Here is a 15,188-nt window from a genome sequence, read left to right as displayed (position 1 = left end):
CAGCTGAAGACTCCAACTCCGACGGCAGCAGCGAAACCGTAAACGAGAGTAAGTATGGTTCTAGCTCCACAGATTTAGATATGAAGAACAGTGATCAGAAGAATGCGTACAGCCACACGGTATAAGGGGCAAACGCAAGCAACTTCGTAGTATATCAAGAATTAATTTTCACGGGCGTTACGAGAAGTATAATGTCGATGCATTTGTGTATTCTTGAAGTGTGCTAACCGACTTTCATACTAGAGCAAAATGGGCGGCATATAACTGACACTTCCTAATTGCATGGCCAACCGCGCAGACAGGTCAAGAAAGAAACACGGAGCACGTGAGCAGTGTGTTACTTTCTTGTCGTGTCGTCTGCGCCGTTTGCCGTAGTATTATCCACAAATCAACTGGCCTAGTTTCGTGCTCTCGTAACGGCAGCGTAACATTTAGATTTCTCCATATCTGCCATTGAGAGTGCATAAATCCCACTGACCAAAACGATCGTTGAAGTCGCCCCGTTGCTGCTCCCCACCACTGATTGCTGTTAACTCGTTCTTGGTGATATAGTCTCTTTCACGTTATCGGCTTGATTCATTGATGATGATGATAATATATATGGGGTTTTACGCCCAAGAGTCAGTGATGGTCAAAGAGCAGCTTAATTTGTTAGTCATGACGGCATATTTTCGTCGACCGCAGTTAAGAGCCGCGACCGTTGCGCAAATATAGGAATATTTCTTTTGTGCAGCCACATCTACCACGTCTGAGGCGTCTGTGTTGGAAGGCACGGATAAGAACAGTGCGTCCTGTTTCATATTTTATTTTCCCTCAAGAACTACCGACTAATGTGCGGCCTAACTTTGTAATTTAAGCAGTTTATGTTTCCTTTGCTCCTTTGTAGAGAATACGTAAGTATATACATATATTTCCGTCTAGACGCGAATAAAAATGTCTACCCATTACATGTAATGTCTCGTACGCATTCGCGTGCCTTTTAGTTTACCACAGCTATTGTTTACCACAGCTATTGCTCATAAATTTAGTGCGGCATGCGTTGTTTTGCCTACGCACGTTATTTAAGACAAATGTACAGCATAAGGCTAATCGTTGGTCGTGACTGTGGGGCGGCTACGCACAACCATAGTATATATTGTAACGAAAATAAGATTCACGTGATGTTTGCTCTCTTGAATCGCGGAAGAAATTGCTTTCACTGTTGCACTTGGTCGGTACCTATGGCTAAACTGCGATAATTTTTGTTTCTTCAACGGTGGCCATAATCTTATTTTTTTCGTTTGTGCTTCTTGAAGGTGGACGGCACGGAACAAGCTGGCTGTCATCGGAGTCGTGGCCGTTCTTGGCATAATCAGCTTTCTCCTGGTGACGGGCGCACGTGAGTGTAATTGCACGATATAGACCTATTCATGCGGTGCGAAGAAGTTGCTAGAGGTGCCCTGCGGCTTATTAACCCTTTAACTGGCAGCTCAACAATATTGTTGACCTAACAAATGTATCTGCAAAAACTAGACAAATCCAAATATTAGTCAGTGCCTTTCAATTTACCTTTATTTATGTACCTGCACAACAGTGTTATTCAATAAAATGTCGAGCGTGAGCCGCAGCAGATGTATTGGTCGCAAAACCTGAAGGCTTCGTCGTTATCTTCTTAGCGCGCGTGGGGGTCATATACTCGCCAATGCGATTTTTTTTTCTTTTTACGCAAGCTCTAATTTCTTAACTTCATAAAGGTACATCTCAACAACACACATTAACCTTGCCAAAGCAAGTGCCAGAGACCACTTTTGGGCCATGCATTTACCTGTGACCGCCTGGTCAACAATACTTTTGACCGACTGTATTACGCTTAGTTTTTAGAGAAACAGTTAACTATTTCAATTGGTATGTATTTGAGCAAAGTAAAGAAGAACTAAAGCAATAAAGACCATTCTAGGTCAAGTGTTTCTTATCTTGCCAGATAAAGGGTTAAATGTGCGATAACCGACCCGACTTCATGACTTCAGGTGTCCGCGCACTTGTTGAGAGGTTCCCATTTCCAAGATTTCAGAAACCGTCCACGCTTTAGCCAGCTTCTATGCGGGAACGACATTCACTAACTCAAACAGTAAGAGCCACTGTAGCTTATAGAAAAGATTCGAGTGTCGGATATGCAGGTAGCGCCAAGTATATATTCTACTAATAACTTTAGCTATAGGTATTTCTGAAATCATTCACCCTGATTACTGTAATTTATCATGTCCACTAATTTCGGCAATATGTTGAACTTCCCCGCAATACACCAGCGTAACTCTATCGGCAACATTTTCAAAAATATATATATTTTAAACGACTGGCCGAGGTTCTAAAAGTTTGAAGAAAAAAAAAGAAACGTCGAGAGGGTACCTCCTTCGAATAACACACGCATTCACGGCACTTAGTCGGCACATACGGCGGTCTAATGGCAGTATTTTATTCAGGACCAAGCCACTGCAATAACGCAGCACTAAGGATGGACTGCATATCATCAATGCGTATCATATTAAAAAGAAGTAGCCTCTCAACGTTGCTAACAAAAACTTCTTGAAACTAGGTCAATCTCTTGGAATACAATGTTTGAAAGTGCTGCTCATTGAGTTACGCTGGTGTGTTGTGGTGAGGTTCAACAGATTGCCGAAGCGGTAATGCCCAATATTCCTGGGTATTGCTATCATTCAGCCGTGGCGCACCGACGAGGGGGAGGTTGTAACCCCCCCCCCCCCCCCCCTGTGGCCGAGTTAAACCCCCTTTTGTTTAACCCCTGTTCTTTCCTTGCGCCTTTGAGTACTGCTACACAGATGTAAGACGCGCAATCGTCTGCACACTCGCAAAAAGCGAATTTTGTGACAATTTCCCGGGAGGACATTTAAAGTAGTGCTGTTTAGATTGTATTGACAAACTAAGGCAAACTGTCAACCCCTCGCCCCCCCCCAGAGATCCTGGGTGTGCTACTGTTATTCAGACTTATTTCAAATGTAAGTGCTCCGTACCTACGGCAAGCACAACGCAATTATTCGATATCTGTATATTTATTCTGGGAACGACTCGGGTACAGCAGAAGAAAAGCGAGAAACAGCGCATTATTTTTAGCAAGATGCACTTAAAAATACTGATTCAACAATGCCTTCTCGTCCACATATCTTTTTCATTTAAATATTCCTTCTGGTTGCTTAAAGAGCATGACATGAGGTGAAAATTTATTCTAAAAACGTTTACAAGCTGTGGTATTCACATTGGACCACTTCACCTGCGTTGTTTGTGCCCTTGTTAGAAAACAAGAATGCAGATTGCGGGTAGCGGATACGTTCGGTGACGTTAGAGATGTAAATGCGGTAATCTACAACAGCCAAACTTTGCATCAAACAGGAGATCGAACAGCTGTAGTACAGTGAGGTCGACAGCCTTGCGTTCTTAACGCCATAGCGAGTCAAATGTGCACTTGCGAAGAACAGAGGGACAGTGAAGCTAGATTTTGTGTTTGCGCACTTGTGAAAGCGAGATTGCGAATTCCGCGCTCCGAGCTTGGCCTGGTTTCAGCACCTAGCGCGGCGAATCTGTTATACCCAAGGTGGCTGCTTCGGGCTAGATTTGCCTTCATTGCGCACGCAAATGAAGTTAAGAAAATCTACCATAATTTATTTCGGTCTTAATTAGATGGCAGTACGTCAACGATAATTAGTGTTCTAGGGAAATTCTGTTTCGATGCTGTTAAGTATGGGAAAGTAGACCACCTGTGTCATTAAAGTGTTAGGTCCCTCGTCTAGAGTTTTCTTAAACTTTCTATCAGTCCTGCAATAGAAGAAGGTGACATAATTGTGTGCCCGGCTGTATATATATATATATATATATATATATATATATATATACGCTGCACATTGCAGAGTGCATGTGGGAAGGATTGGGATTTATGTCTTATCGTTCTCTCTTTGTTGTTCACTTTTCTATCCCCTCCCCACATCATCATCATCAGCAGCAGCAGCCTATATTTATGTCCACTGTAGGACGAAGGCCTCTCCTTGCAATTTCAAATTACCCCTGTCTTACACTGATTCCAACTTGCACCTGCAAGTTTCTCAACTTCATCATCCCACCTAGTTTTCTGCCGTCCTCGATTGCGCTTCCCTTCTCTTGGTATCCATTCTGTAACTCTAATAGTCCACCGGTCATCCATCCTACGCATTACATGCCCGGCCCAGCCCCATTTTTTTCTCTTAATGTAAATTAGAATATCAGCTATCCCCGTTTGCTCTCTTATCCACGCCGCTATCTTCCTGTCTCTTAAGGTTAGGCCTAAAATTGTCCGTTCCATCGCTCTTTGTGCGAACGTTAACTTCTTCTCGAGCTTCTTTGTTAACCTCCAAGTTTCTGCCCCATATGTTATCACCGGTAGAATGCAATGATTGTACACTCTTCTTTTCAACGACAGTGGTAAGCTCCCAGTCAGGATTTGGCAATGCCTGCCGTATGCACTCCAACCCAATTTTATTCTTCTGTAAATTTCTTTCTCATGATCAGGGCCCTTTGTGAGTAATTGAACGTACTCCTTTACAGACTCTAGAGGCTGACTGGCGATCGTGAATTCTTGTTCCCTTGCCAGGCTATTTAACATTATCTTTGTCTTCTGCATATTAATCTTCAACCCCACTCTTACACTCTCTCGATTAAGGTCCTCAATCATTTGCTGTAATTCGTCCCCGTTATTGCTGAATAGGACAATGCCATCTGCGAATCGGAGGTTGCTGAGGTATTCGCCGTTAATCCTGACTCCTAAGCCTTCCCAGTCTAAGAGCTTGAATACTCCTTCTAAGCATGCAGTGAATAGCATTGGTGAGAAGGTGTCTCCTTGCCTCACCCCTTTCTTGATCGGTAACTTTCTACTTTTCTTGTGGAGAACCAATTTAGTTGTGGAATCTTTGTAGCTATTTCCCAAGATGAATATTCAAGTATGCCACCTGTACTCCTTGATTACGCAATGCCTTTATGACTGCTGGTATCTCTACTGAATCGGTGCCTTTTCATCATCTATGAAAGCCGTATAGCGAGGTTTATTGTACTGCGCAGATTTCCCGATTACCTGATTGATGATATCGATGTGATCCATCGTAGAATATCCCTTCCTGAAGCCAGCCTGTTCCCTTGGTTGACTGAAGTCAAGTGTTGCCCTGGTTCTATTGGAAATTATCTTGGGGAATATTTTATACAATACTGAAAGCAAGCTGATGGGCCTATAATTCTTCAATTCTTTAACGCCTCCCTTGTTATGGATCAGCATAATGTTGGCATTTTTTCAGTTGTCCGGTACACTTGAAGTCGTGAGGCTTTGCGTATAAAGAGCCCCAAGCTTTTCAAGCACGATGTCCCACATGTATGTTAGCAAAGGAGACTAAGTCCATATTTAACCATGCAGCCTTTCCTTCCTACCACCCTCTATCTATCTATCCATCTATCTATCTATCTATATAAATCACTCATCATGAACTGCGCCAGTCTTGAGCGGGCTTGTAGCCTGGTCGAGGGCTGGGACACCAACACCCAGGAAGCATGTAATGCTGGCCGTAACCACTCTATCTGTTGCTGAAAGTGGCCAAAACACTATACTTAATAACCCTCTAATAAATCAACCCAGAAACAAAGAAACATTGCACATAAAAAAGCGACCCTAGCAAACAAATTTTTGCTTGAACAGTAACGAAGGTTTTATTGTTACATTGTAGCAACGTAGACTCGGTAGGAAGATAATTTTTGACTGAAAAAGAAAGAAATAAAAAATACCTTGCTTAGCAATGTCTTTCTCGCTTGTTTTGCAAAATGTATCGGTCATTGGAATTAGTGACCGCTTTGAAGGCTATGCACTCATTACGATCCCGTTATGGCAAAGTACGCTGACGGATTTGCATTCACCGTACAGATCCCCCCCCCCCCCCAAAAAAAAAAACATTAGCAAGAGAATATCATTGTCAAGTTTATTTTTTTTTTCGAATAGATGAGGAAGATATCCATCGCTGTTCGAAACTTTTAATATTCGCGCACTTCGAGTTCTGGTTCTCCAGTACGCACGCTCTTAAGCGACATCTGGTATTACCTTGAGAGAGAGTGTTAGACGTGCCGGATTACTCGCGCCATCTATAAGTTAAAGCACACTCTCAAAGGGCTACAACTACTGCCAGTGGCTGCAGGTGGCGGGGTTGCCGTTAACATACACGTGTTCGCAATTTGAATACGGGCCCGCAAATGCCTAAATTTTAATAGTATGGTATTCAGTATTCACATTGTACTCGATCCGAGAACTAGCTATTAGGAAAGTTTAAATATTTGCTAGTATTTGTTAAGCTCGAATAATCGAACAAGGTTATCACTGAGAGATGCAGATAGAACAACCTGTACAAGCGGTGGCTCTGTAAAATATATTTTTTTAAAGTCGTTGTGGTGAATTAAGAACTGTGAAACCGCAAACGCCGGAGACTTAAAAAGCAATGGGAGGGGGAGTGGGGGAGAGGGGGGGGTGCGGGAGGGGGAAGCGAATTATTTTCGCATATTACTTGCAGTCGTCTACAATAAGAATACCTCGGTATTACTCTGCCTGTACATTTGCTATCTAAACTTACATTTGAAGTAAGCTTTTACTTATGCTTCAGCTTTCACCTTGCTTACGTTCTTCTTTTTTATATTGCAACGACTTTTCGTAGAGCATCACTACATCACAGGGGAGTACTCCTCCTTACTTGTACCTGGGCAGGTATCCTTCTTCAAGACCACAAATAAAATGATCACATTTACTCGTTTCTCAGCAAAGCTCGCTAGTCGACCGCCTGTTCTATTTTTCTTCATTTTTTCAGTTTTAAAAGCAATACAGGCTTTTATGGGCATATAACTACATTAATATTGCGGTGCATGGCCTTGCTCTCACATATATAGTATTATACATTTCAATAGAAATGAGGTTGTTGTCAGCATTTAAGTCGATGTTCAACAACATTTCTAATGCTGAAAGCATTACATGCACAATTACGCGGAAATCTGTCGGCGCCGGTGGCGTGACCGATCAATGGTACCAAAAATGGCCAATCCAGCAATGAGTCAAAACACGTCAAGAATGCTCAGATTGGCGTCAATTTTCTCAGGGAGGTTCCCGTAAACAAATTAAACCAATGGCTTTGAAAAGAAAATTTTGTACATTTCGGTCTGGGTGGAAATAGAACCCGGGCTCCCGAGGTGCTAGACGAGCAAGCTTACCCGACGCCATGGCATCTCCACGGATCTGGGCGACTAAAGGTGGACCTAGTGCGTGCGTGATTGCACACGTCACGTCGCAGCCATCTGAGTGACTAAAGGTGTGATTTCTTTCACCAAAGGGACTATAATGCTTTCGCATTCCCACACGTAAGCAGTATTATGTGCCTCAGGTGATTTTTTTTACACACGTATTCGATTTCATTACAAACGTTTACTGTTCGAACACCCCTATCAAGGCAAACTACACCTTCGATGGTGAATTGGATGTCGAAATACCCTTTTCCCGCTCTTACTTTTTCAGAAGTTTTCAGAATAAGTGTACTAGTAAGCAAAAAAAAAACCTTTCGAGCTCCCTTTTAGTACGCTTGAGTTGAAGGAAGCCCGCGAATACACGCAAAGTGCCTCAATCGGCCAGTCACGCGGCAATTTTGCGTGTATTCACGGGCTTCTTTCACGCTCGGAAAAACTTTTATGTAGCACGTATTCAGCTATAGAAAGCTGTATCGGGACTTTTTCATGTTGCTCTACAATTTTCTCATTGACAGTTCTCATGTAATTATAATATTTGAGAAGTTATTCAATTCAATATGACTAATTGTGTAATTAGGCGGAATGCAAAAAATAATCCGAGTATCTCCAAGCGACGGCTAACAACATTATCGCGGTTCTCTCTAGCTACGCGGCATTCGCATTTTTTTTAATCTTGGTGCGTGATAGTTGGGACACCTTGTTTATGGGGAAAAAAAAGCTGTGGTAAAACTACATCGTGTCACGCGTTACAGGCAGAGGGACGGAGGGCAACTACTTTATAGGGCTCATTCCGAGGTAACTAGCCCTATAAAGCGTATGCATTAAAACGCGCCGAACTCCTTCAACCGGCAGAAACGGCATAAGTACACCATCCGGCCACTTGACATTTTGATAGCAGAAAGGGTTCTAGAACCGTTCGTTTCTCGACTTGACCAACGCGCGGCTCACACATGTGGCACGAACATCAGCACATCCTAATGGCATGCTAATGTCTTAACCCAGCAAATCCCATGAGTAACGCCCACTTTCGAGAAGCGGTGGGATTTAAAGCCGATCGAAGCATTAACCGAACAGCAGTCGATATAAGGAAGTGACGCTTAGATTATTGGCGAGGGAAAAAACAGAAATGAAATTGTTGGAGCGGATCCATTACATGCATAGGGAACTATACTATAGGCAAATATAGAGGTTTTGCGGAAGATAGAAAGTATTCAGGAGGTAGAGTTGCGATTTGGGTCAGTGCGTACATATTCGTGGCACACATGACTCGCCGTTGTCTGCCGAAACAGTTACCAATAAATCATAATCGTCCCCTAAAGAGCTAGCGAAGGAAGAGGGGGGGGAGGGGGGGGGGCAGAGTGCTTTGGAAAGCCATGAAGAAGAGAGGAGGTGAACGGATGCAAAGGGCGCGGTGCAATGCTGTGCACCTTTTGTCACTGGGACATTAGTTGATTGCGCTAAATGCATTGCAAGATAGGGGAGTCGGCGCCCATGTCTATTTGGTTGGAATTAACATTAAGCGTTCTACTCCGGCGGCGCCTGCGCATGGCGCAGCCGCGCGGGCTCTATCTTGAAAGCTTTCTGCGATGGTGACAGAGTGCGCGAGTGCTTATATCTTCGTGTGCGCTGTGTCTTCGCCGCTTATTCTATAGGCCGCGTTGAAGCGAGGTACAGCGCGAAGGTCAATTCGCTCGCTGGAGCTGCCGCACTTCCTCACTACAGCGTTTTGAGAGCGATCCGCGGTCATCGAGTGAGATGTGTTCATGTCTGCGTGTGCACGCGTGACACCATGCTTGTTAGTTTAGTTAGTAAGCAAATGTTAACAAGTTTATGCGGCCGATAAATCTACTATCCTTACATCGTATAGCTAATAATTTGCTATCACAATCGATGCTTCACCTTTCGGGTGAAACTGCGACTTTTTTTTTCTTCGTTTTATTTCTTATAATGTCTAGAAAAGCACTTCAGGAATACTTCGGCCGACAATAGAAAGCTTGGGTAGTAATAAGGTAAAATCTGTCGTTGTAAAAAAAAAAGGTAGTGTGTATTTGGCAAAACGCCCATTAGAGGAAAATGTGCAATTCCAAATAACTTGGCTTTGATGGGTGTACTAGTTTTCTCAAATACCCTATTCTATGAGTGCAAAGGGATGAGTTATAGACAGGCAAAAACACCGTTAGGGTGAAATGTCCTTAACATGTCCCTTGCGAAACTACTTAGAGTGATTAGGATGTCCCACTTGAAGTTTAGTATTTCGTGGTAAAAAAGGTGGCGAATGCGGCCCAGTGGAACGAAGGTGGCTAAGTATGGGGAGTGTCTGTTATTGCACTGAGCAAATACGCAGTTGCTGATTGCAACTGAGAAGTGTCATTAGAGAATAAACAGCTGCTCAAAGGACAGCTGCGCAACTTTCGAGAGAACACTTCTTATTAGCCGCGATTGGTTTCATCAAGCAGCGGTGATTCTCTGCGATGCAGGAAGATTGTGAAATGTCAGTCCTTGCGTCAGTCAGGTTGCTATGGTCACCTAATGAGAATATAAATTTCGGTTACCATCCATGCGTTGGTAGAAGTAGCGTGCACAAGGACGTAATTATATTTCACACAATTTTTTCTGTACGATTGCATATTGAAAATGAAACAACCCATGACGCACAAGTCCCACGACCTGCAATTAGTTTTCGTAAACGTTACTTCATTTAATGTTCGATATGAGGGGACGCAAAGAAGACGGCGATACAAAAAATATCCACGCAGGTCGCGGCGATGAGATAGCAAATGAAATTTTCATTTATAAGTACAATGACAAAGCACAAAACGTCCACCTAGGCGTGCTGCCCACTACAATTTCTGAGAAGCAGGTTCCTAAAGGCATACTCGGTGTCTCACGTAACTTCAACAAGGCTTTAAAAAAACCGGTACATCTCTGACGAATGACAATAAAGACACACTGCTAGTAATCAAATGGTGCTGCTCATATTACTTTAAAGCCAAGGTTCTTGTGGGCCTTGGATGTATTCGTGGCCGAAATCGAAGTGGGAAGTGGGAAATCGTGGCCGAAATCGAAAGGGAACCACGTGTGGATGCGAAGCAGCGGGGAGATGGTTAGCTTGAGCGGGAGTTGGTTTCGCGGCAGCGGCCCGAGAGCTCAGCGCTGCACAGGAGAGAGAATGAGGCGCTCGCGCTCCATCATTTTCATAGCGCGGAACTACCGTGGCGCCCCAGCGGAGTGTGCAGCTGTCGCACCACCTGTCATGCGCGCTGCTCCGGATTTCTAGAGGAGAGAAAGGGGGGAGCGTAGGAGAGGAGAGAGAGGGTGAGGGGACGCGCATGCGCTGTGGGGGTGTGGGACGCCGCGGGACGCAGGACGGACAAAGCCCCCGCCATAAGCGGCGTCGCATCTAAAATAATTCAGTAGACCACATACTCGCAGACGCGCTTGCGTCGTTCCAACGCGAAGTAAATCATTGAAACGATCGGCGTCCTTTGGTGGGAGTCGAACCCAGGCCCTCTGTTGTTAATTACGCCGAATAGGTATAAGTAATTAGGTTAGAGTTAAATAGGCTCTAAAAACGCACGACCTTTTCTGGGAGAAAACAAGTATTGAAAAGTAACAACGCATGGTAGTAAGCATGCCAAATAATTCATTGAATGTCTCGTGAGCGGCGCCGGCTTTTAGCTTTATCCACTGTAGCGTATTATAAAGTGACTATGAACTTCTTCTTTGCCTTTCGCGATGTACTTGTATCTTGCCTAAACCTGTAGATTATGTCCTAGGCACTTTACCTCTGTCAACCATTTTTCCTTATGCAAAAAACATCAACTTCGTGGTCGTGGCATTCGCTGCAGACAAAATAAAGACCCGAGAACCGAAAACGTCTTGGGAAATATTCTACAATGTGAATGCCAGTTATGGTAGGCTGGCTCCATGTCTTTTTGAATGTGTCCCGGTAAAAGGGCATTCGTGCTACACGGAAGGAAACAAAATTAACTGAAGGTGGTCGAATAATTTTTAGTTACATATGGTCGCGTTGCTCGTCCAAAAACTATATTATAGTTCACAAGTTCGCTGTGTAAAACCAAAGGGGTGTATTCCTAGAGCTCAGCGCAATTCAACACCTGTGGACGGGATACACGAAGGCGGTTGCGCATATGAATAAACGCACACGTAATAATGAGCAAGTCTACTAGATGTGTCAGGAATATTTTAAATTAATTTTCAATCGCTAAAGACAGGTTAGAACTGCCATATGCACCATTTAAACGAACAAAATTATTTACGTTACGTGGCAATTAGGAACTACAAGCAAGTCTAAATTGTTGCGTTTTGCAGGCCGTCATTGGGCAAGAAGGCTGCCTAAAGTAAGGATCTCAAAAAGTGCACCACAGAGTGCTCTTGGCTCTTATCAACTGCATTGACTCTAATTCACCCACAGATAGCCTATAAATCGCAGATATTATTGTATATAATATGCATATATAACTTTGGTAGATATTGACTATACGTTTCTACTGCATAGACAGTACTGTGCATATGTTTAATTGGAGCGTACTGTCGCAATCTCTCTCTGGTTTTTTTTTCTGTTTGTTTTTTTTTTGCACCCGTAGCTGCCTTCCATAATAGTTGGATTAAAGCTTACATTTCGTATGAAATGAGTAAAAAACGAGAGCGGGTTAATGGGTGCGCTGTATAACATTTCAAAGCGATGCGCAGTCTACTTACATTCTTGTTGTCTACGGGATAAGGCTTTTAAAGAAAGTTCAAGTGCCTGGAAATGGTGTCGGTACTCTTCGTCTAACATAAACGAAAATTCTCAAAGCTATACTGTTAACAACTTCTGCAATGTGGCCATTGAACTAATTTAATGCTGCAATTTTACGTGCCAAAACCGCCATCTGATTATGAGGCACGCCGTAGTGGAGGACTCCGGATTAATCTGGACCACCTGGGATTCTTTAACGTGTACCTAAATCTAAGTACACGGGTGTTTTCTGCATTTAGTCCCATCGAAATGCGGCCGCCATGGCCGGGGATTTGATCCCGCGACCTCGTGCTTAGCCATTGAAATGTACAGAGCGTAGATACTCATGGGTTTGTGACCCAATGACGTCAATTTAAGCCCACAAAGTAACCTGGAATAGCACACGCATTGTCTTGCGCAATTTCCAACAAGGGCAGAAAGCGAGACAGAGCACAATCCCTTTTCTATATCTCCCTTTCGTTCCTTCTTATTGAAATGTGCACCATACATTACCAGTTCTTAATGAACCAATTAGTCGGCAACAGAGTACTTCCGGAGTAAGCTTATTTGAATGATTATAGTGTGGGCACGAACGTAACATGGGACCAGATTCTTGGCACCTCGGAAAAAGGGAGGATATGGTAATTACGCTGGGAGCGTTAGTCGCTGACTAAAGTACAACGCGTTTAGCACATCGTGACACAATATGCTAAAGTGTTAGAATAGGACCGCGCTGTGCTGCACCGAACGGCAATACGAACGCGCATTGGCGAAGGAGTGCATTTCGCATCACAGACAGAGCTGACGAGCATCACTGTACAGGATGCCGAGCATTCTGCACCTGTCGGTCACTTTAATTTGCTTCAACTCTCGTCTCCTTGAAGAGGCGAGAGTGAAAATGGTAATTCATCTCTGTATACATGTGCCTGTTGCCTATCCGCCTTCACTATATTGAAGGGCTCTCGTCCGGTGGTTTAGTTGGCCATAGGTTAAAGGTTTCAAGTCGGAAAACAACTATTGCCTTACATATCGCGCTATAGTATAGCGTTGTCCCTATAAAGGCAGTGCCATCGCTCTTGTCAATGCAGTCGTGACGGGAAATTGGCCTGCGGAGACAGAAGCGGCGACGGTATTGGTCAGTGCCAGGCGTTCGGCGGAAGACAATAGCGAGGCGTCGTCTCAAACGAGGACGGCCACTATTAGGTCTAGACGGCGCCCGACGCGCGCGGCCAAGAAAGTGACCAGGATGAAGGGAAAGCCAACTCCGCAGGCCAGTAACAAACGCAAGCGTACTACGACAAGCACTACCAGTGTTCCAACTACCACCACGACGACGGCTACCACCAACACCCCGGCCACTGCCGTTACTAAGACCACCGAGACAAAATGCGAAAGCACCGCGACACCGTCCGAGGAAGAAATGCCGTCTGCTGTCACGAGATCCATCCGCACGACAACGGCGACTGCGTGGGTGCGACGTGTGGTACCGCAGAACGACGGCGACGAAGGAACTGTCATTATGAATAGCTCGACCTCCGTTGCCACTAAGGGGACGCTGCGGCCAAGATCCAGCACCCACGAGCAGTCTACACCGTCCCTGGCTTCAGCGGTATCGTCTATGCGCACTCTTAAAACGCAGGCCTCGTCCGTAACACCCAAGGCTTTCAATGAGACGACCGAACACAACACGACACCGTGGACAACGTCGCCGGTGACTTCGCTTACACCATTACCATCGCCATCGCCCACGCAAACGTCTGCGCCCCCGCCAACGGCATCGCCCGCATCAATGTCCACAAAATCACCCGAGCCAGTGCCGAAGTCGTCGCTGAAGTTATCGCTGACGTCATTGCCGCCAACCTCCGAGACGCCATTGCTTCCTCAGAACCGTGTAACCTACTCGACCACAAACTCGGAGGACAGCCTGACTATCAACGATTTCCGTGACTAATTGTGTGTTATTTTAAGCTATGTTTGTGTGCAGTGTCATGTTTTCTTTGGCTCAAAAGTAATTAGCAAAGAATGTCTGCGCTTATACTGAACATGATTACCGTGTCAGTGATCGCACTGAGGAATTTGATAAACTACTTGGCACAGCAGGAACGCAAGTGAATCTGTTCAGCGTCGCAGCTGTTACGTAAGACATGTTTCCCCATTCACATTTTGTGCGCAGCTGTGCATAAAGCATCGGCACATTTCGAGGGACCTTTAAACATAGAGTTTCACACTATAAAACCTAGAGGGAAATGTGGCGCTGCTGCGCCGTGGTATGCAAGGGAATGCCGGTATATTGTGGATTCGGATTGGCATCGTTCTTGGAGAGCCAGAACGCCTTGAAGACGCGCCTGGCTAGCACCGTTCCGTCTGTCACAATGATTCATTTCCTGCTAAAACAGGACGTAAAAAACTGCTTAAGCTTTACTATTACACAAAAACATGTTTTGTTTAATTTTGTGGACATACTACTGGATGCACAATTCTATGAAACGTAAAAAGTATCAGCTGGCCGCTAAAGTTGGAGAGCAGACGACAAGATTCTCGCTCGCTTTGGAACAACTTGTCGTCTGTTCTTGCTTTTCTTCGCTTGATGCTGAATTGTAGGTGAGTAAACTTTATTGAGAGATGTAACATGGTAGAATGAAAGCCTTTTATGTAAATTTTACTTTGAGAACGCGTTATTTGTGTAGCCATATCCACGTTTTAGACGAAGCCTCGTACAACACCACCCAACACAAGCCTCGCAGACACATATCCCGTCATTCCCATGAGGGCACGGCAGCCCTTTAAGAAACTCGCATAGACGGTGGCGCCAGTTTACCCTCTAGGTGTTATAGTGAGAAACTCTATGCCTTTAATACTTTATCACTGTGAAATCTTTTCAAGACTCCGCGCAGATGTTGCTCCCCTGCTGCTTTTGGCTATAGGATGCTTATATGGACAGTCATGTAATGCAAGTGACCTAGCTTTTGGTCGTCACTATAGGGTCATTACCACCGTCCTGGGAAGCGACTCCGCTGCTTCCATTCTGCTAGTGGCCATGTAAAGAACAACACCGCACGGGGGTCGCGCACACTTTCTCGGGACTGCACTAGGGTTGCATTTTCTCTACTTGTCGCTTGCAAAGCGCCACTTTGAAATGTCTGGTGGATCGATGTCATGAGTGGCG

At 44.6% G+C, this 15,188-nt stretch overlaps 1 protein-coding gene across 1 annotated transcript; it reads left to right on the top strand.

Annotated features, from left to right (window-relative positions):
* Nucleotides 1–1,253: 1,253 nt before the first annotated feature.
* Nucleotides 1,254–14,128, top strand: LOC125944081 (mucin-5AC-like). Its single transcript, XM_049663903.1, has 2 exons — nucleotides 1,254–1,378; nucleotides 13,111–14,128. Exon 2 carries the CDS (start codon nucleotides 13,269–13,271, stop codon nucleotides 13,971–13,973), a length of 705 nt encoding a protein of 234 aa, XP_049519860.1. The 5' UTR covers nucleotides 1,254–1,378; nucleotides 13,111–13,268; the 3' UTR covers nucleotides 13,974–14,128.
* The last annotated feature ends 1,060 nt before the right edge of the window (nucleotides 14,129–15,188 follow it).

The sequence above is a fragment of the Dermacentor silvarum genome, chromosome 3 (genome assembly GCF_013339745.2).
Source record: "Dermacentor silvarum isolate Dsil-2018 chromosome 3, BIME_Dsil_1.4, whole genome shotgun sequence".
NCBI lineage: Eukaryota > Metazoa > Arthropoda > Arachnida > Ixodida > Ixodidae > Dermacentor > Dermacentor silvarum.
The sequence above is the reverse complement of the archived record's forward strand: the minus strand, read 5'-3'. Positions and strand labels throughout refer to the sequence as shown.